Below are 22,933 nucleotides of genomic sequence, written 5' to 3' on the forward strand. Positions count from 1 at the left end.
TTTCAATACTATTCTTATGGTATAATTTTATTTTTACCGAATTGAGAAACGTCGGTGAAGCAGACTTACAAGGGGCCTTAGAAGTTATTTTCCTTTCATTATTTAATCATAAAATGTTCCCTTCTTCCCCCAAAGAAGTTCTAGGTGCTGGTAACAAGACCCAAGGCCTAAGGGGTCTTGGTAGTAAGCTTCCCAGGGGACTTTATGATTGGGGGTGGTTAGGTGTAGAACACTCAATACATGGAATATTCTCTGAATTTTTTACTGAAGAAGTCTTTCTTCCAACCAGAGCTGATGTTCCCTAGGCTCAAAATTCCTTTGCTAGGTCCATTTCCTCCCACCCTGGATCTTTGTCTGCTCTTTTTCCAGTGGCTGCATTTCTCTGCTGACTCCTGCCTGGTCAGTCCTCCTGGAATCGCATGCAGGAACTACAACCCTGAGGTCATCCATCGCTTCCCTCCCTCCCATCTTCTGCTCTCTTGGAGTGAGAACTTCTGGTCTTCCCAGAAAAAAAGTAAAAGGGAAATCATTACTTCTAGAACAAGGTGCTGTGACAAGCACAGGAGATTACACAACATCAGCTTCCAGCCGAACCCTTCCCATCTCCTGATTTGGAACTTGAATCTGTCTTTTCTCCTTTTACCATACTGCCACCTTCATCCGCCGTGGGGACATCACACAGGCACTGAGCTGCCCGCCATGTTTTTCCTTTGCCTCAGTCAGTGTGGAGGGTTGATGAGAACAAAGGAAAGAAAGACACTCATGGGCAGGAGTCACCTGAACCATCTTCCAATGCCTGGGGAATGTGTCCCCACGCCTCCCCCATTCAACTCCCTGACCCCAAACATCGCACTCCAGACCCTGAAAACAGGGTCCAGGGTCTTGGTCAGCCTTGCCCTTGGTTCTGGCCCAGGCTCAGGGGTGGAGCTGCACTCAGTTGCTTCCTCCCCAACCTGGGCTGTGTGCAAGGGTGCAGGGGAGGGACCCAGACCATTTGCAGGGGGAAGGCCTGAATCAGGGACAGCAAGTTCTCAAGGGGCCCAGGGCCTGCCATGGAGGTGGCAGGGCGAGCAGATGGCTCCCATGCCTACCGGAAATGGAGGGGGTTCAAGCCTCAGAAGATCTAGCCTTAAAGGGGAGGAGGAGGATGTGGGGAGTGGCTCTGACTGGTTCCGCCCCCTCCAGGAGCCACCCAACCAATCCCTGTCCTTTCTGTGTTAACTTGATCTCTTTGCAGTGAGAGCCTGGCTGATGTAAAAGACCACACAGAGGGGCTGGAGATGCACCACAGGGGGTCCAGTAAGGGAGTTTTTCATGTTTTCCATAAAGGAGACCCGTTTGAGGCCCTGAACTGCCTGCCGACACCAGACATCACCGGATATGTGCCCTGTCCCCTCCATGACCCCGCAAAGACCACACAGCACGATGCATCCATGTCAGACCAAGACCAAAGAGCTTGCTATGGCTGGGCTGCCATCTTGTTGTGAGACAGAGTGGGGTGAAGGGATTCTGGGGATGAGAAGATGATCGGCATCTACGGGGACACTGGGGGAAAGCACCTGACCCTCTGCTCACGCTGCATTTGCATGTAATCATCGAGATTACAATTTCCTTTGACCAAACACCACCTCCACCCCCCATCACCTTGAGTTATTGTGGCAATTAAGGCTTGCATGGCTTTTCACTGCTCAAAAAATGGGATAGGTCAGCATGTTTCTGCTTTTTGGAGGAGTTTATAATAGCTCTAAGCATAAAGATATTACAGTTGGCGGGCACTCTCGTAAGTAGTTTGATGATAATAATAGTTGAAATCAATACGCTCTAGCAGGTACAAGGATCGCCCCACTCATCTTCCCTCGATGCTCGCCTCTGGACCCCCTAGAGCTGCCAGCGTGAGACCATCAGCAGCTCTCTGCCCGAGGGCTTTTGTTATGGGGACCTGGTTGGCCTGAAATCAGGGCAAAGGAAGAAGTTCAAAATAACTGATGCTGCCTTGGAGACTCGCGAAAGCCGCCCTCCACCAGTGATAGGAAGTTCTCAGTGCCCATTTAAAATCATTCACGGGCATATTCACCATCTCTGACTTCCCCGGTGAGACTGAACCCCAGGTGATCACATGTGTCCCCATATTCCATTTCCTACCTGACTTTCCCACACCGTTCCACGATTGAGATCTTGCCCCAAGGAACCACGGGCATCACCATCCTAGTCTTGGGGGTGGCTTTGGGGGGACTGTGACTGGGGCACCTGCCCTCTTCCAGCCTGATCCTTCCCCCCTGGAAGCAGTTCTCAGGGACTGAGCATAAATGTGCTGCAGGGTGGCTGGGATGGCCCACATGGACGCTTGCTGTGTGGACGCTGTTTGACCGAGAGCTCAGCCCGCGGTGCTCAGGACACATAAGCCTTCTGCAGCACAATTGCTATCCAGATAAGAGTCAGATGGAGCAAGTTTGACGCAGCTACTCCAGCAGGGGCTCAGCTGCTGGGCCACGGTGGACGCAGCCTGGAGTTTGGCTTGGCCACGGCTCTTGGATACTCAAGCTTGTATCCACACGTGCCCGGACCATCTGGGGCTGCTCTTCATTCAAATGGTGCTCGACCTGGCTCTCCCCAGCAAAGCTTGGCATCCGTGGTCGCAGCATCCCAGGGAGGGTCAAGGGGTAGAGGGCACAGTGTTCGGGGGTCCTGGAAACTTCCCCGCCTCTCCTCAACAAACAGGGCAGGAAGCCCTTTGTTCCTGGTGCCTGAGCCTGGTTCGAGAAGCCCTCCAGGAGGTCAGGGAAGGAACCGCAAGGGTTGGCAGAGCATGGTGAACTTTTGCTTCCTGGAGAGAGGGGCTGGTGCAGCTGACACTACCAGGGAGCTATGGGACGCTGCTGTAGGTACCAGACGCTTGGGGCTTCCTCCCCCTCACTTACTCTCTGCCAGATCCACCGCCAACACTGATTCTCCCCCTCCCTGTGGCCCCATTCCCGGCAGGGACCCGCCCCCACAGCCTTCCCCTCACAGCTGCCTCAGTTCTACTGTGCACCTGACTGAATGAAATCCCCAAGATTTTACACACACACACACACACACACACACACACACACACACACACACACACACAACACCCAATTGGATAAACAGCCTGGAATGGAGCCTAAACTCAAAAATCAATATCCAAGAGACCATCTCTATTTGGAAAGGCAGCGCGTATACAAGGGAAACGTCTCCTTTGATCCCCCACCCCCGCAACAAACAGATGAACGATCGCTAAAACTAAAACTCCCGGGGTGATTTAGTGGCCTTCTAAAATCAGTTTCCAATGCATTCCAGTGTCTGGAGGGAAAGCAGCCTGGAACGGGCTCCCGGAGTCATCAAAAGGACAAACCATCGTGGGCTGGAAACACGCCGCCCTCCCCCCGCCCTTCATCCCCACCCCGTGTCCGTTGTCACTTTGGGAAGCTGTCATGCATCCGTCACTGTCATTTCTGCCGAGAGAGCCTGTGTGCTTCGCCAGTGCCCACACCCATGATGGATGTGACCTCAGCCCCAGGGTTGGAGATTCCTTCGGCACCAGTTACTCTCTGGATCTTTCTTTTTTCTTTTCTTTTCTTTCTTTCTTTTCTTTTTTCTTTTTTTTTTTTTTTGCTGATGGGAATGAGAATATTTCCACAGTCACCCAGGCAGAGAGTCACACTGACACGAGCTGGGTCCTCCTTTCCTGCAGGAGCAGGGGCGGGGGTAGGAGTGATCTGTGGCTTAGAGCAGGTCTCAACGGGACATGTGTGACATTCAGGCTGGACTCACCCATCCTTGTGGGACTCTTCTGTGCCTTGCAGAATGTTTGACCTCACCCCTTTCTTCTATCCCTTCTACGTCTGTCGAACCAGTTGTTCCAAAGCTGAAATGCCTCAAGACCTTGCCGGCACCATCAAAACGACAAACCCACTGTCACTGTCACTGTCCTCCTATTGTTCATTGATTTGCTTGAGTGGGCCCAGTAACATTGTGAGACTTGTTGTTACTGTTTGGCATATCGAATACACCATGGGGAGCTTGCCAGGCTCTGCCGTGAGGGCGAGATACTCTCGGTAGCTTGCCAGGCTCTCCGAGAGGAGCAGAGGAATCGAGTTCAGGTCGGCCAGGTTGGCCACGTGCAAGGCAAATGCTCTACCCGCTGTGCTATCGCTCCCGGCACCATCAAAACGATAAAACTAGGGGAGCAAAAGTCCCCAAAGCTGAGAACCAACAGCTCAGAGCCAAAACAGCTCATGGGTACTGCCTGGACTAAATTCAGCCCATGGACACATTTGTCCAGCCTCACTATTATTGGCTAGGAATTTTTTTTGTATTGGAGATAAAAATTTTACATGAAATTTTTTCATTTTATATGAAAATTCAGACTTCTGGCTTCCCTTGAACATCTGCAACCTGGCAAAATTCTTACATAGCCTTGATGGGTGTGGGATCCACAGGATCCCCTGTAGAATGGCCAGCCAGGGCGTCTCCCCGATGCCCTCTGGTGCCCATCACCTTGCTAGTTTCGTTTCATATGCTTCCTAGGTCTCTGGGTGGTGCCACAGCCTTCCCGATGCTTTGGTTCTAAATTCTTATTTAAAGGAATAGCTCAGTGTGGCCAGGGCAGTTCTGGCCAGACCAGCCAATGCCTCCCTACAGCCCTGGGCAGACAAACCCAGAAATGATGAACATCTGTCTGCCAGATCAGCCTTTCCTAAAAGAGATGCTGTAGAATCTGGAACCTGCAGACCTCACGAGAGAAGGGCTGGCATGAAACGGGGTTGGATGGAGCACAGGCCCAAGGTCACACTGGCACATACCCGGAAAAGACCCAGCATCAAGGGAATCTGCTTGGCTGCACTGGAACTGGGGGGGCCCTCGTCTCTTTGACCCCAGGACTCTCTTTCATCAGCCACTCCCCCAAAACACAATTGTGCTGCTGAATGGACTTCAGACCAGGCTGGGCTGGAACACTAACCATTTTTTGAACTGAACCCAGTGGCCGACACAGTAAGTGCCAGGACCAATGCAGGCACGAAGTCCCAGTCGAGAGTGATTTTCCAAGCATAGGCATCAATTTGGAGGATCTTTTTAGCTCCCTCCCACACTTTCATAAAGGTGTGGTTAATAGCCACATCTGGAAGATTAGAAAATTCAGATCCAGAAGGATCGAGGGGCTTGCTCAGGAAAGAGAACAAAGTAGTATCAGGGTCCACGCATCTGACCCCGCAACTGGACGACTATTTTCTTAGGAAGAAGCCGAAGGGAATTTTTGTCCTTCCATCAAGGACTATGGGGGAATTTCACATGAGTTCTTTTTCATCATTCCTGAATGTCAGAGCACACTCTTTGGAGCCTGGAAGTCTTTGTGAGTTAGAAGAGAGGAACTGGACTCTGATAAAGTTCAGGAGAGAGGGCGTGTGTTCCTTCCATCCTGTTTGCGGCAGAGAGAGAAAGCAGGGAAGGGGACGGAAAGGTGGGTGAGCAGAGGTGTCAAGAAGAGATGGACGAATGGAATACTATGCAGCTGTTAGGAGAGATGAACTCATGAAATTTGCTTATAAGTGGATGGTCATGGAGAGTATCATGCTATGTTAAATGAGTCAGAAAGAGAGGGACAGACATAGAATGACTGCACTCATTTGTGGAATATAAAATAAAATATTATGAGACTAACACCCAAGGACAGTAGAGACAGGGCCAGGAATATTCCATGGTTGGAAGTCTGTCTCATGAGCAGGGGGACAAGGCAGCTGGGATAGAGACGGGATCACTAAGTCAATGATGGTTGGAGGGATCGATCGGGATGAAGATGTGTGCTGAAAGTAGATAATGAACCAAACATGAGGCCTCTCAGTATCTGTATTGCAAACCATAATCCCCAAAAGTAGAGAGAGAGAGAGGGGGGGGGGAGATTGTTTGCCATAGAGGCAGGGGGAGGGTTGGGACTGGGGGGATACTGGGGACATTGGTAGAAAATGTGCACTGGTGGAGGGTGTTCGATCATTGTAGGACTGAAACTGTATCTCACAGTGATTCAGTAAAAAAAAAGAAGGGATGGACAGACGGATGAGTGGACGTTACTTTTGCACACTGACATTGTGTGGGTCCACCTTGCACTGACATTGTGTGGGTCCACCTTGCTGAGGCTGGTGAAAAGGAGAGCACAGTAAAAGGGAAAGGGAGGGAGACTCTGATCTCCAGGAAACTTTCCCCACTTCTCCTAATCTTGGGACAAGAAACGAAGCCTGCGTTCTTCTCGTGGAGGCTCCTTAGTCTTCATGGACTCAATCATTTTGCAAAGCCCCAACCCACAGACTATGGGCTGATCCAATAAAGAAACAAAACTCTCAGGGAGATCAGCTCCTAGGGCGAGCCAGCGACTTCGGGGAAATAAGAGACGGAATTAGCTGGAAGGTTATTTCTTCTTGATTTATAGGAGGATGCTCTCAGATTGTAAAAAGGAAGGGGAAAAAAGATAATGGTGATTGTGGGGAAGAGGGAGTCGGGGAATTCTGCCCCCCTGGGCTCCATCTGAGAAGTAAATGCTCCGTTTGCATCGTTTCCATCGGAACCTGAATTTTGCATTCCCAGCCCATTACCATTATTCAGAATGATGTATGGCAAAGAGCTCTGGGGAAAGCACAGTTCTCCACCACGTTTGAGAGAAACAGACAGCAACGCGGGAGCGATGATTCATTCAAGAAACCACACCGCCTCTCACTGGGGGGAAGCCCCGGATATTATTATGTAAAGGGGTAAAAGAAAACACTCAGGAATGATGTCCTAGCCTGAACGAGGCTTCAAAAAATACGCTCAACTTGATTGAAATTCCTCCCTCTGAGCTCCAAGCATACTCTTCTCACTGAGGGGACCGTGTTTACCAAACGATGCTAAACAATTGATAAGCTCATGTCTCCACAGATAACAGCTACTTATGGATAAAGGAGTAAGAGCAGATGAAATGCTTTCTAATTCTGTTCCTACACGATCAGGTTCATAAAGAGCTAAAGTGGCTTTCATGGTCTTACGCCTGGTATCTTTTGGTTACAGGAAGATAATTGGATTTTCCCATTAACTTCCATTGTCATGTTGCAGAGAAATTCTTGCAAAATGTGATGAGGTTAACATCCCTCTGAGAGGAACTGCAGAGAGGCATTACTGGGTCCTGGGGATGGAGGTCCCTGGCCAGCATTGAGTGTTCTAGGCAGCGTGAGAACCAATTTCCATTCTCTGCCTGTTCGATTCCTCATTTATTAACAGCACTTTGGCTGTATCTGCGCTATAGCACTGCTATCACTTGATCACTTGACATCCCGTTACTCATCGATTTGCTCAAGCGGGCGCCAGTAATGTCTCCATTCATCCCTGCCACGTGCTAGTGTAGCCCAATGGCGTCTGCTCGTTCTAGGAACATGAAGAGCCTCAAACCAATTGTTCAGGGTCTTGACGAAGAAGTCTGACCACCTTGTAGGTGGGCAGCCACACACACAGTCTTTTGACATTCCGTGGAATCCAGTCAGTAACGACTCTAGTCCAGCGGTTGTCTCCAAATCTCATTATGTGGCCAGCCCATCTGATTTTTGATGCCTTGGCAAACGAGACCACATCCTTGATTCTTGGCCACTTCTTTATTAATTTATTAGTCTGGGGGGCTACACCCACTCATGTTCAGGGCTTACCCCTGGCTCTGTGTTCGGGGATTATTCTTGGAGGGTCTTGGGGGAACCATAAGGGGGCCAGGAATGGAACCCAGGTAGGCTGCAAGCAAGGCTACCCTTTGGGGCCTCAACCCTGAATTTTAATGTATTCGTTGATTTACTTTCGGCTTTGGGGCTACACTCAGCGGTGCTCAGAGATTGTTCCTGGCTCTGCACTCAGGGATCACTCCTGGCAGGGCTCTTTTGGAGAGCTGAGGATTGAACCTGGGTCAGCCGCCTGCCAGGCAAGAGCCCTCCACACTGTCCTGTGTTTCCAGCTCCTTTTCAAGAACTTTTTTTAAAAGAAGGATGAAGGTTTTTCTTCCTCTCCTCTTCGAGTCTCTTGCTCCTGGAACTGGACTGTGTCTGAAGGATGAGAGTGGAGGAAATCCTGATTTTCTGGGGGCCAGAGCAGGAAGAAACACTGGTGTGAAGACTTCGTGGGGTCTCTGTGCCATTACCATGTCTTCTTTTTTTTTATTAGTGAGACATCATGAAGTACAGTTGTAGACTTACAAATTTTTGTGCTTTGGTTTCAATTCTACAATGATCAAATACCCATCCCTCCACCAGTGCCCATTTCCCACCACCACGGATCCCAGTATCCCTTCCACCCCCCATCCCTCCATCCCACCCTGCCTCTGTGGCAGGGCATTCCCTTTTGTTCTCTATCTCTTGTTGGGTGTTGTGGTTTGCAAAAGAGGCAATGGGTGACAATCAGGTTTGGTCTATAGTCTACTTTCAGCATGCTTCTCCCATCCTGGGAGATTAGAACCAGGAATTTTACTCCATGGCTTGGAGGCCAACCACACATGCTAGGGGAAAAGGGAGCTCAGATAGAGAAGGGAACACCAAATAAAACCATGTCTTCTTTAAGGACCTTTTTGTTCCTCATTTTGATTGCTTGCTCTTTGTAGCTGGGTCTGCCACTTCAGAGGCACTTTCGTCACGGTCCCTTCCCTGCACACACCACAGCACTTGTTCCCTGGGTAAATGATTCCTTTGGTGCGCTCCTTGGCTCACTGCCTCTGGTACAAACGGCCATGCTCCACTCCTGCTCCGTTGGAACTCACCATCGCCCCATTCAATGATGCAACCGCTCCCAAGCCAACACCCACAGCTTTTCAGGAGAGCTGCCATGACTAAGTCTAGCTGTCATGCCCAAGACAGCCCTGCATGGCAGGCCAGAGAAGACAGCTGGTGCGCCTCCGGCAGAAAATACCCCTGGCCCAGGACAGCTGTGGATAATCCATTCACCATGCCCCTAATGGGGACCCCCCCCCCCGGCTTGAGGTATGATCTACACTCTTTTCTAGAATTCTCCAGCAAGGACTGGAGAGATAGCTCAGAGTAAAGACACTTGTTTTGCGTGTCTTTAGGCAGGCTGCAGCTCTGTCAAGGGTCTCTCTTAAGCACAGAGCCAGGAGGAGCTCCTGAGCACCACTGGGTGTGGCCCCCAGGCCCTCAAAATAAAGAGAAATCAAATTTTCCAGGGAGGTTTTCCCATGATGACTTGCTAGCTAATATGCCACTCTTGACTTTGTTTTCCCAGTCCCTGTTTCATTAATTTTTTTATCCTTAACTCAAAAATTTTAATGGAATCACCCTGAGATATACAGTCCTCTCAACTCAGACTTTTGCACAAATGAATCAAAAATGGCTTGTTCCATGGAAGCTGGCCCAAGCTGGCTTCTTCCTGGCCACTCTCTTCCAGCACCCAGCACAGCACATGGCACCACTTATGCCTGCTAGGTAAATGCCAGTTCACTGTTTCCCATCTCACACACATCTAGAGTTAACTGCCTCTGACTGGCCCCTACTACACATAAATAGGAAGTTTATTCTGCCACCGGGATGATGGTTGTGTCCTGATGCAGTTCCTGGCTGAGAAGGACTCTGTGATCCCAGTGAGCACATTCCACTCTCCCTCGCTGCATCAATACCAAACATAAGCAACCATGACACATAACTTTTATTGGGAGCTCCTGAGTTTTACGAGGACCTTTCACCATCAATGTCTACTACGTCTTTCCATGACTGACCGTCTACACGTATCTCCTTCCTCTTGGCCTTTCCTGTGCATGTCTTAAGAAAATAACAGCAGATGAAACAATAGATCTGACAGCATAGCAGGTGAAGACCTCACATTGGAGGAATCAAAGGACCCCCCCCCCCCACTTTAGAGCCCAACTCTCTTCCCATCTCAGTGGGTGACCTTGGAAAGTTATGCAATTTCCACTGTCTTCTGTGTTCAGTGGGGTGATAGTAGCTATGGCATAGGGCTCTTTTGTGGGTTCATTAATATAATGTATGTATAATGAATGACTCTGAATGCACCAAGGAAAATACAATAGAATACTATTAGAGGATGTAGCTGAAGGCATTGACTATCTGCCCCAGGTAATACATTTACCTAGAAAGTTACTGAACCATTCCACGCTACTGAGAAAAGCAATTCTAATAGAGCACTAAGGTTATTTCCCATGTATAGTTTACAATCGCCACGACTTAATGCTTCTCCTTCGCTTCCCTCCGTAGTTGTTACAATGACCCAGAGTCCTGTACACTTGGTTGTGGAATTGGGAGCCTGCAAGCTTCGTTCTGGTGCTGGCCATAGGGCTTCCCATGACTGACTGTCACGTGGCTGGAGGGGAGGGGGTGTGTATTTTTGGTGGAGGAGCTCACGCATAGTTGGATGGGACCCCTGTGCTGTACGCGTCGTGTTGTGACAATATGGATCCCAAGAGCAGTGCCATGAGGTCACACCTGGAATGTGGGATGGTGCTGGGGACCAACCCATGCCTCATGCTTGCAGGGCCTCATGCGTGCTCTACCGCCGAGCTACCCACTGACCCCTTTCGACATCGGACTGAAAGGCCTTACCCTGTTGGATGGCATTCCACTCAGCAGGCCAGCACCTCCAGGAGTTCTTGAGTTTGATGCTCTCACTTCCTCTCAACCACCACACACCTGTTCTTGGGCCACATCCAAGTCTATAGAGCTGAGCTGTAATACACAGATTTTGCCAGCAGTGGTCACTGCTGGACACTGACCTGCAAAATAAAATACTCTTATTGCTGAAACTCCGAGTGAGTGTCCCACCCAAATCAATTTTACACATGGAAGGTACAGGACTTGTGTTTATTTTAAGAGCTACCTGGCAGAGGGTTCTTGCCAATAGAGAGCAACTGATTTGGGGGCTACTTAACCATCCAAATGGCGAAAGGTGGGACTCAGAAGTGTTTTCTTCCCAAGCAGTGTAGTCTGGGGAGTTTTCTTTCAGTTGTTGGGACAGTCAGCGGCATGCCAATTATAAGCTGTGGTTTGTAAGCAGTCACGAGATTCCCTTGGTGGGAGTAATAATGTCCCTTAATACTTTCTCTTAAATATGCTGTGAGCTGATTACAAAGCAGATTTGCTTTAGTGGTGCTAAGAGAAAACCTGGCAACCAAGCAAGGGATCAGAGTGGGACATCAGGAGACCAGGAGGAGAGAAGACAGGCAAAGTACCATGGGGAGGTGGGCGGTGGGGGGTGGGCTGTCAGGATGGCTGTGCAAAACGGAGAGTGAGAAGTTGAATGCATTGATTAGAGTTGGTTTCATCTATCACCACAATCTTTGTATTCCTGCGAGATTGATCATTAACCATGCTAAGACTCCCGTCCCTTTTTTTGTAAGTGAGAATAATAATCCTCACTAAATAAGGTTATCTGAGAATGCAATTAGAAAATGTACCTAATGTTTCTACATCCATAGTCATTCCTCAAACAAAGACATATATGGCCGGTCTATTATTAGGTCCAAGTCTGGAATTTGATCCAATTCCCCTGGAATTCACCATTTCCTGTACAAGACGAGGGCATCCCAAGCTCTCTGGCTGTGGGTCCTCTGGGTGTATGTACTGGAGGAGGCTGGAAGGGCCTGGCAGGTAACACTTCCAGAAATAGCACCCCGGCCAATGTGGTGATAAGCGGTCATTCCCTACTCCCTGGGCAGGTCCAGCCTGAGGCCTGCTCCATGCTGCTTTTGTGGGTTTTCTGGGGTGGAGACCGAGACCTATTTTCCTCCTCCGGTCATCTTTGCATTCATGCACCTGAAGGGCCTTTCTCTCTCCCACTTCCTACGTCACCTGCTTCCTGGGATGACCCTCCCGGCAGACCACCTGCACCCAGGATCTCATTCCCCAAGAGACGCCAGCCTGGTCACCACACCTCACAACATCAGCAGTATTACCAGGGTTGACATGAAATGTCCAGTTCGTCAGCCAGCCCTTACCTTTTCAGCTTCCTCTCAACGCCCTTGCCACCCCCTCGCCGAGACCTCTGTGAAGCCGGCCCTTCCCAGTTACTGTTGCCAGTAAACTCTTTCATCTCCTCCCTAGTCAGATTTATTTGCCTGCTGCGTCTTTACAGAAAAGAGAAAAATAACATTCAATGTTCCCCCCTGGAAATCTTCCTTTTTATTGTGAACCAAGAAAAGTGTCACCATCGTCCCCCAGGACTTTCAGTCAGGGGGTGGGGGGGAGGGATGGGAGGGATGGACGGGCCACCTCGGAGAAACACTGAACAAACCTAACACCAAACTTACTAAGTTATAACCCCTGAAATGTGACTTGAAGCTCCCACAACCGGCACTGTTGTTGGCAGGGCAGCTGTCACACCAACAACATCAGAGGTGGAGCTTGCTGGGGGCCAGGCACACATCGAGATGCCCAGTGGGCACTTGGCTACTCACTGGGGGCTGCCAGCTCTCATTGCTGTCCTCCTCTCACTGAGGTGCCATGACAGCCTGGCTGCAGGGCGGCAGGAAGCCATCTGCATCCCTGGGGATCACAGACTGCAGAACTCCTGCTCAGCACATTCAGGTGCACAGGGCATTGACTCAGGGTCTCCTGCTGGCCAGGTGGGTGCTCTGGGCCCTGCTGAGGGTTTCTTCCTTTTTTTCTTTTCTTAAGGTGGAACCATGATCATGGTCTCAATAGTTGAATTGTAAAATTTTTTTTCTTTTTGGGTCACACCCGGCAATGCTCAGGGGTTCCTCCTGGCTCTGCACTCAGGAATTACTCCTGGCAGTTCTCAGGAGACCATATGGGATGCTGGGAATCGAACCCGGGTCGGCTACATGCAAGGCAAAAGCCCTACCCGCTGTGCTATCGCTCCAGCCCCCTGGATTGTAAAATTTATAAAGTGGGAAGCTCTGAAAGGCAGGTTTCATTCAACTTCTGGGGGCCACACCCTGGAGTGCTTGGGGTTTATTCCTAGCTCTGTGCTCAGGGATCACTCCTGCCCGGAGCCAACTGACCACATGCCGTGCCAGTGAGTGAACTGGGGTTGGCCACGTGTGCGGCAGACACCTTAATCCCCAGGACACTGTCTCTCCAACCTGCATCCAACTTTGAAGCCTCATCTCTCTCTGGTGATTGCTGAAGGCACCTGTGCTCAGGTCACAGAATAAGTCAGGGTCTTCTCAAAGTCTCTCCGCCTGTCACCTTCCCGTGTGTCTGTCTGCCTCATCCTTCAAGCTCCCCCTGGGGTCTTGGGTACGTTACTACGTTACCATGCCCTCTCTGGGCTCTGCAGAAGCGTTTACAGCCTCGGATTCATTCATCCCTCCATCGAGCAGGGTTCTGCCTGTGTTCTGCCCTGTCCCAACGTCCCAGTCACGTGCTAAGCCCTGGGGACACCAGGCGGGCTAAAGCAGAAATAGCTCCTGGCACATGCAGACCAGGATTGGAAAAAGGAAACAGCCGCTTATCAGGTAATCACATAAAAGTGGGGAGCAAACTGTCAGGAGTGGTTACCATCAAGGAGGCCAGCCCGGCAGGGGGCTGCAGCAGCTTCCCTGAGCAAGGGACACTGAGGTGGCACAGAGGCATGAGGTGGACATGCCGCCCAGGCCTGGGCACTACAGGTGGTAGAGGGGATGTGACGCTCTGTGAGGAAAGGGAGAGCCAGAGACATTCAGGCAGAGATGCAGGGAGGATGGAGAAGAGACCTTTAGACGCCAGCTGCATCTTCATTATTGGTGCTGTCCTCCCTGTAGTCTGTGCCTCAAAGGGCAGGGCCACCTGTCACCAGCAGGCAAAATCACCCCAGCGCACAGCACAAGGCAAAGAATACCATGGACACGCCCATTTTACAGATAAGGGAGTTGAGGCTCCAAGGGGAACACGTTCAGGTGCCCAGGGCTGACAGCGACCACAAGATAACTAGAATTCACACTTCTGGCCCAGCCCCACTCCACTTCCTTCTCCTTTAAATTTCCACCGGGCTACCCTAAACCTCCAGTTTTTTTCCAAAAAAGAAAAAATCCAAGTTCTTCTGAATTCTTTTCAAAGCTCTTGATAACATCTACAAACAAAAGACAAGGAGGGTGAGAGGGAGAGGAGGGAGAGAGGGAGAGGGGGTGGGGAGAGGTAGAGCAAGGGGGAGGGGAGGTGGAGGAGGGAGAGAGGGAGAGAGAGAGAGAGAGAAAGAGAGAGAGAGAGAGAAGAGAGTCAATTGAAAAATGTGTCTTCTTGGGGAGGTCCAGAGAGGACCAGGACCCGTGCCTAGTTGGGGACCTCCTGGGGCTTCTCCCGCGCGGTGCCCGGGCGGGTCCGGGGGGAGCCCACTCCGCTCACTCTGGTTCGGACCCTGCGGGCCCCACGAGCGTGGGGGAAACCCCTGGTTGGGCGCTTCCCGAACCTCCATCCTTGCCACCGAGAGCCGACGGTTCTGGGACCCGGCCCGGTTTCCCGTCGGTGCCGCCCTCCCCCGCAGACGGGTGGGCGTCGAGGAGGCCACCTCGTCGCGGGGAGGCGTCCTCCAGGCCCAGACGTTCGTCTCTGTCCATTTCCAGGCGCCCAGCCCGCGCCGTATATAACCGAGTACTGCGCCCCGCGGGGCGGCGCGCGAGGTGGGGGCCTCGCCTCGAGTCCTCCTCGCGCGTCGGGGGGCCAGCCGGGGCCCCGAGCGGGGGGCTGCGGCTCGGAGCGGGCTCGGAGGCGGGGGCCGGAGCGCGAGCGGGGCGGCGCCGGGGCGCGGCGGGCGGCGCGCGCGCGCGGCTCTTGCGGGGATTACGGCGCAGGCGGTGGACCGCGGCGCGGCTCCCCGGGCTGCAGCCATTGCGCGGCGGAGCATCCCGCATTCAACAGGAGGGACCCGCCGAGGCCGCGCCGAGCCCCCCCGCCCGCCGCAGCCGCAGCCCGAGCGCCATGGCCAAGGAGGGCGCCGAGAAGGCGGAGGAGACGGAGCAGATGATCGAGAAGGAGGCGGCCCGGGAGCCGGCCGAGGGCGGCGGCGGCTCGCAGCGCCGGGGGGACGCCCGCGAGATGCGCGCCGTGGTGCTGGCCGGCTTCGGGGGGCTCAACAAGCTGCGGGTCACGCGCAAGGCCATGCCCGAGCCGCAGGACGGCGAGCTCAAGATCCGCATCAAAGCCTGGTCCAGTATCCGCGCCTTCCTCCTCCTCCTCTTCCTCCTCCTCCTCCTCCTCCTCTTTGCTCTCTTTTGCGCGCTCGGCGCTCGCGGGGAGGGGGCGCGAGAACCCCGATCCCGGGCGCCCGGGGGGGCTCTGCCCGGCCCCCGGCGGTTGGGAAAGGCGCCGAGGTGGCCGTGCCTCTCCCCAGTCCGCTTTCGGGGGGTCGCCGGAGGTGCTGGTGAGCTCTCGGGAGGGGTGGGCGCACGCCCGGCGCTGCGCGAGCTTTGCCTGGGCTCGGGCCGCTCGGCCCGCCGGGACCGGGGAGTGGCCCCCGGGGGTCGGGGCTGAGGATTATAACCGAGTTTCCGGACTCCTCGGAGCCGCCCGCCACCCTTCTGAGAGTTGCACGGGTGCGAGCTCGTTTCATACTTCCCGGGACCGTCCCCATCCGCGTTCCAGGCGAGGGAAGGAAGCGGGATCAAGAGAGCGCCCCTTTGACTACTGGCTCTGACCGCTAGGTTGCGACCCCCGGGAGGCCCCGCCGGCTGCTGCGGGGATGGGGCAGTGATTCCCCCATTGCCCGCCCCCCACCTTCGCTCCCTGGGGACCCAGACGTGGGTGCCGGAGGGTCCGGGGGTCGGCGTCCAAGTCTCAGACGCCCGGCATGCTCAGGATGCAGTCCAGTCCTCCCCTTCCTGCCCCCCCCAACCCCCCCCACCCCCCTATCCTCTTCTGCTTTAATCTAGAGAAGAGGACAGAGCTGATCAATGGTCTCCGACTCCAGCTCCTTGGAACTCAGCCATCTGAGTGACCTGGGAGCCCAGGCTCCTTCTGGAGGACCCCCCCCCCCTCCACACACACACATACATACATCATTCAGTCGTTTTCCTGAGATTCTGTGGTCAGACTGGCACTCAGTACTCCTATCAGTCACTTGGGAAGCCCTGGGGAAATTTGCTCCGAGGATGGCTTGATTCCTTCCCATCTTCCCCAGCCCCCTTTCTTTTCCCCAAAGAAGCTTCCAGCAAAAGCTGCTCCCCTAAGTAGCAGCCGATACATCAGTTCTCAGGTGAGACCCCCCCCCCCCCCCAGACTCAGAAACTGGGACCAAGTCTCAAGGCAAGAAATATGCAAATGCGATCCTCTCTGCTCCGCTACTGATTTATTCGCTGCTGGGGAGGAGCTGGGGAGAATCACCACCGAGTAGATCTCCAGTAGATCTCCGGCTCCCCGGCCTTCTCTGGCTGGAGCTGGGCGTGTTTGCCCAGACACCGCTCTTGGTCCTCTCTCTGGGGACACCAGGGTCTGAGGCAAGGGCTTTAGAAACTGGGGGAGCTCTGTTTGATTAACTCTTGCTCAACCAAGCTGATAGATCTCGTAAAACAGAGCTTTTCACAGTTAAAGCCCCAACGCCTAGCACGGTGCTGGCTGGCGTTGTGCTGGGTGCACAATACATACGAAGTTATTGTAAATGAATGACCCCAGGGAAGATGCTCGGAGGAGGATTGTTGACTCATCATTTTCCTTCCTTTGCTGGTAGAAATGTCAGCCTAGAACAATTAAAACCATGTAGTGGGAATTCTCCTTTCTTAACCACCAGTCAAAAAGTGTGTGTGTATGTGTGTGTGTTTGTGTGTGTGTGCGTGTGCGCGCGTGTGTGTGTGTGTGTGTGTGAGAGAGAGAGAGAGACAGAGACAGAGACAGAGAGACACAGAGAGACAGAGAGAGAGAGAGAGAGAGAGAGAGAGAGAGATTCAGGACTCGCCAACCACATTGAGGCTCACGTGTTCTGGTACTCTTGGTTCGAGTATACATTCAGAGAGTGAAAACGTTCAAGCCACTTTTTAATGAGAGAATGTGTCCCCTGCAGAGGCAATCGGCCTGCGTTCTCTCGTCTTGTGCTCACTGCTGATGGGAATGAAAGCACTTTGCAGCCGTACGTGTTGAGATGAAGGCCAGGAGACTGAGTTTCAAAGCTGGACACACAAACCTGAATTCCACTGGAGTTGAGTGCGCGTGTACGCGCACACCACACACACACAAACACAGACACACACATACACACACACACACTGTGGACTCAATGCGGACCCCCAGCCCCACTTATTCAGAAAGCCAGCTAAGTCTGGAACAGCATGTGGAACGGAAAACAAGATGGGGGGGGGGGGGCTGTGTGCAGTCTTTTTGCCAGCCAGCTGGAGGCAGTGTTCATCGGTTTTGTTAGCAAATGTGGGACCAGGTTCGCTGCCCAGGGGCCCCTCCCTCCTTCACTGGGCTGGCACGGGCTGGCCAAAGAGGTCCATTGATTGTTATGGTTAGCTTTGAAAGCCAGGATGAGTCATTCTGTATTTTTATGAATCAGCTCGTGGCCTCCCGCATAAAGGTCCCCCCTTTTATCTGCCCCCAATTTTTAATGGAAACCTTTTTTTTATCATCAAATAGGAGAGCTTCTTGGCTAGGGAAGAAAGCACAGTCCATCGTATTTTTCAGACCGGAAATGAGGGTCAGGGATGGTTACGTTATACATTTTATGGGAACGGAAGAGAAGAGGTCAGGGAAACGCACATTTCATTTCCCTTTCCTCCTCTCGTGCGTGGTCCGGTGAGAGAGTTAGGGAGGTAGCACAAAAACTCGTCCCCGGGTTGGAATCTGGTCTGTGTCTCTTACACGTCTGCCCCGGCTTGGTAATCTCCTGTCCATCTCTGTGGAAAAGACTCCAGAACGCTCCTTTACCTCGCTGACCTGTGGCATGTAAACTTGTTCTCCTTCCTTTCTTCAGTGGATGTGGCTCCATCGAGCTTTTCGTGTCTGGTTGCAGGGAACCATTTTCTGGCTAGTTCCAGAGTGTTGTGGTTTTCTCTTCCACTGCAGAGGTGATCATGGCCAATTGTGGCTCCACTGAGTTTCTGAGGGGGGGGGGGGGGGGATGGCAGTCTTCTTTCTCAAGTCTTACGAGAGCAGCAACATTAGTGGGGAGCCTATTTCATCAGCTACTCACTGAACAGAAATACAGCCCCCGATGTAGGTGACCAAGTGGCAGAAGCACGTAGTCTTTTGAGAAGGATGGTGTCGTTCTGTACAACCCCAGTGAACATTACCCGCCATCTCTCCAAACTCTCTAGGCCTCCATGGCAAAACTGGGACCCGCCATCTCTCCAAACTCTCTAGGCCTCCATGGCAAAACTGGGACGCTAAGATGAACCTCTTGGTGAGAAGATCAGATGTAGGAAAGTGATGGGCCCATGGCTGGAGCCAGAAACACAGGAGTCGTGGCTGCCACCATGGCTGTGGTCACATTGATGCTGTCATGTGCATTTCTTGGTGGCAATTAGCGGGTATGATGCAGGCACTGTTTGTGTTACTTCTGCTTGGTGATGAGGCATGAGACTCTCCTAGACTAAGGGACATGGGTCTCAGCTGGTTCTTCTGTGGCAGACCCTGACATTGGCTTCCTGGTTTCTGTTTTCTTACTTATTACCTTGTTATGTTAGTTTTTACTGGGGTAACTTTGGTTTACAAGGCTACTAGTGTATGTGATGTAGCCTTGTACAGATGTTTTAGGGGGTCAGTGTTCCCACACCACTTGAATCACCCACATGCTAATATCCCCCCAGCACACTCCACTAAGTGCTTTCTTCCTTCGTTCTTTCCCTCCTTCTTTCTATCTTTGTATCTCTCTTTCTCCATTCTTTTTCTTTCTTTCCTTTCTCACTTCCCTCCTTCATTTCTTCCTTCCTCTCTCTCTCTCTCTCTTTCTTTCTTTCTTTCTTTCTTTCTCTCTTTCTCTCTTTCTCTCTTTCTCCTTCCTTCCTTCCTTCCTTCCTTTCTTTCTTTCTTTCTTTCTTTCTTTATTTCTTTCTTTTCCAAGGAGTGTTCAGGAGATCCAGCGGCCACACTAGTGATTCTCTACCAACTGGACCACGTAGTTGGCAGAAACACATAGTCTTTTGAGAAGACAGCCTAAGACTCAGTGTAAGGGCCCAAGGATGTGATGCTGCCCAGGTTCTGCAGTGTGGGGGATACTTGGGTCACCCCTGCAGTGTGGGAGGTCTTCAGGGCTGCACCTTGGATGCCCAGGAGACCATACGGTGCCAGGAATTGAACCTGGGTTGGGTTGGGCCTTTGTCAGGCTTATGCCCTAAGCTCTGTACTGTCTCCTGGCCCTTCCATGGAATCACTGGACTTTTTCAGCCTCTTGACTCCTAGTAACTTGTATCAGTTATTAGAATCTAAAGCTTTTTGCTCCCTACCCCCAACCATTGGACATTTTCTTTTTTTGGGGGGTCATACCCAGTGATGCACAGGGGTTACTCCTGGTTCATGCACTCAGAAATTACTCCTGGCTGTGCTTGGGGGACCATATGGGATGCTGGGAATCGAGCCCGGGTCAGGCTGCGTGCAAGGCAAATGCCCTACCTGCTCTGCTATCACTTCAGCCCCCGATTAGACATTTTCATTGGACATTTCTTATTGGACATTTGCTTCTTTGTATACCACCAACATGATCCCACACACCTATATTCACTGCTGCACTATTCACAATAGCCAAGACCTGGAAACAGCCCCCGTGTCTAACAATAATGACCAAGAAGCTGTGGGGTCTTTGCACAATGCACTGAGACTCAACTATGAGAAATAAAACAAGAAATGCTGCTGTTCGCTACCACGTGGACAAAACTGAGGGGGTCGTGCTGAGCAAAGAACTTAGAAGAGATTGTTCCCTTGCGTGGTTTATCGAGGAGCTGGGACCAGAGAACCAGGTGAGGTGGGACAGAGAGATAAGCAGGGACGTGGCCTCAGCTGGATCCCACCTGGAGTTCTGGGCCATAAAGCCCTCTGTGCCCCCCCACCCCTCCCCATTGCCAGTCTGTTATGGGGTGTGGGGCACCCGTTGTATTGCTCAGTGTAAAGGCTCCAGGGGAGGCTCAGAGCATGCCCTGGTCACTCATCACTCCAAAGTTCCATTTCCTGCCCTGTGAAATGGAAAGTAACAGCACAGCCCTGCAGAGGCTTCCATGGCATTTCTGGGATAGCCGGAAGTGCGTGCGGGGACGCCTGGCACCCAGGGATCAGCCTGTGGGTGAGGGCAGCTGCCATGGGCACTCATTTCCAGGTCCAGGACTCTGGAACGCCCAGGAGAGTCCCAGGCACTACTAGTAGCCCCCCGGGGACCGCTGGTGCAAGGTCCCCCTCCAGGAGAGTCTTTGCTGTGACAGTCTCGACACAGCAGATGGGAGTAGGTGGGGGCAGGAGTGGGTGGGATTTAAGGCCAAGGGTTTCCCCACTGGGCTGCGGGTCCGTAGCTAAGTGGCCATTAGCAAGGCCTGTCTGGTGGTGGCTCCTATTGGCCTGCGGTGGGAAGCGCTAATGGACTGGGGACGGCTCTTTTCCCAGACTGATTTACAAGAGGCTACATGAAATTGTTGGAAGGAGACCAACTGGATAAAACACACACACACACACACACACACACACACACACACACACACACACACACAACTGGTTCCAGCCAATCATGGCTCCGCTGGCCTATCTGAAAATGGGCTGACGATGGACCATGCTTGTGGACGCTGACGGATTGTTGGGCTTCTGGGGTCCCACGAGTCCAGGGCTGCCCGCTCTCAGCTCCCGTTTCATCCTAACGCCTGCTCTGCAGGTGCAGGGCCTGTTCCCCCATTCTCAGGAGCTGGGGACACTGACAAATTCAGAGACACATCCCCGTCCCAGGCTGCCCTGTGGGTCTTGCTCTGGTGTTTGTTTCATCAGGCAGTCAAGAGAATCAGGGAGTGACAGTGACAGAGGGACAGGAGAGACAGACAGACGCAGAGAGACAGAAACGAAGGAGTCCTGCTCCCGGGGTTGGGGGGAGAAGCAGGAAGCCAGAGGGAGAACCATAAATACACTGGGCTCCTTTGGCAGAGACCGGCCACGCAACGCCACCTCGCCCTGCCCACTCACCCCTACGGCCTCACATGGCTCCTTTTCCTCCTTTCCTGAGGCCTCGGCTGCTTCATGCTGCATCTAGGACTAAACCGTTATGACTGTTGGCCCAGGGTCCCCGAGCCCATGAGACACCCCCACTTTTTGGAGTCACTCAAGTTGCTTCCTCCGCTCCCCTGAGCCTTCAGAAGCTGGGCATTGCATTTACAGGGTGCCCCGAACAACGGGGCGTAAACATTTCAGAATGTGCTCTCGTCCTGAGAGCCGGCCTCGAGTGACCCTTGACCCCTCAGGAGAGCCTCATCCCCACCATTGACCCAGAACCAAGAACATGTTAAGTACTTCCCAACACATGCATCACACACATATGCGCACACACACACACACACAGCACACATACTACCACGATACATAACCTGGTGTTGGGATTAATGCTGGAACATTTCAGGCCTAAAACTCAACTATGTATAACTTTGTCAATCACGGTGTCTTCATAAAAAAATAAGTTTAAAAAACAAAACATATAATCTTGGGTCTGGAGAGCTAGTTCAGCAGGTAGAGCATTTGCCTTGCATGCAGCTGACGTGGGTTTGAGCCCAGGCATCTCGTACGGCCCCCTGAACCCTGCGAGGAGTGATCCCTGCACACAGAGCCTGGAGTAAGTCCTGAGAACTGCCAGCACACATAGAATCCTTTTCACTTCCAGGTCAATCCTCTTTTCAGTCTGGTTGGCGATGCTGGAAATCCCAGACACTCAATGGCTCTGTCACTGGTGAATGGCCGTCTGGTGTTGGTTTACAGTAGGCACCAATGTGGGCTTGTGGTGGGAGGGGGGTTCGGAGGTGGGGGTAGGGGGTGGATTCAGTGACCACTAAATCCCCCTACCCCCCCACTTGATGTCATTTCTGCTGCAGCCTTCGTGTCACCTACAATATGACTTTCCAGAAGCAGACACTGGCCGTTCCACACCAGTGTGGCACCGAGCCCCCATCCTCCACAGCCTTGTCTAGTAAGGTGCCTGTGATCCTCTGGCATAGTGGCTTATGGGGAGCGGCTCATGGGATGGAATACCAACGGAACTGGCTGTTCTGAGGGGCATTTCATTTCCTTAATGGAAATCTGTTGTCTGGAGACACACGCTCCCCTCTGAACTCCTCAGTAGCCACTTCTCCCGGCTGGAGGATGCCGGCCTCTGACCTCTGAGCTACTCTGTCATTTCCTCCTTTTTGACATCTGGCTCTCCTGGGGCGCTCAGAGAGCCCCGTGAGCAGCTTCTAAGCCCCCTCAGTGTTCACATTCCCAGGAACTGCCCCCTCCCACACACCAGCTTAGTCCTTCATAGCACTGTCCTCCAGTTGTTCATTGATTTGCTCAAATGGGCACCAGTAACATCTCTATTGTGAGACTTGTTACTGTTTTTGGCATATTGGATAGGTCACGGGTTGCCAGGCTTTGCCATTCGGGTGAGATACAATCAGTAACTTGCCGGGCTCTCCAAGAGGGGCGGAGGAATCTAACCCGGGTTGGCCTGGCCTGTGTCGGCCGCTGCAAGGCAAACGCCCTACCCACTGTGCTATTGCTCCAGCTCCTGGTCTTTTGTACAATCCTTAATAGAACCAAATTTCACGTAGCAATCGTTTGACAATATAGACAATGTAGATGTGACAAATCATTCTGGTGTTCACCTTCAGCTAATGTTTCATGTGTACGGTAACTCAATAAAATTGGGGATAAATATTTCAAATTTGGGGGAGGGGGAAATTCCAGTATTTAAAAATAAGCAGTGTGTCCAAGAGAGTGGTGACGGGGTTTCCGAGGTGCTCAGAAACCATACCCAGGATCTTCCCTCTCATTTCTCACCATCTCTGGGGGTCTCCTTCTGCCCCTCCCGC

The 22,933-nt window shown here is 52.3% G+C and overlaps 1 protein-coding gene across 1 annotated transcript in view; it reads left to right on the forward strand.

Annotated features, from left to right (window-relative positions):
* The first annotated feature begins 14,756 nt into the window (after window positions 1–14,756).
* Window positions 14,757–22,933, forward strand: part of VAT1L (vesicle amine transport 1 like) — a 104,372-nt gene continuing 96,195 nt past the window's right edge. Inside the window, exon 1 of the mRNA XM_056136403.1 lies at window positions 14,757–15,124. Within this exon, the coding sequence (XP_055992378.1) occupies window positions 14,898–15,124 (227 nt within the window). The 5' untranslated portion in view covers window positions 14,757–14,897. The remainder of the gene's footprint in view (window positions 15,125–22,933) is intronic.

Source organism: Sorex fumeus, unplaced genomic scaffold, assembly GCF_029834395.1.
Source record: "Sorex fumeus unplaced genomic scaffold, SorFum_2.1 ptg000122l, whole genome shotgun sequence".
NCBI lineage: Eukaryota > Metazoa > Chordata > Mammalia > Eulipotyphla > Soricidae > Sorex > Sorex fumeus.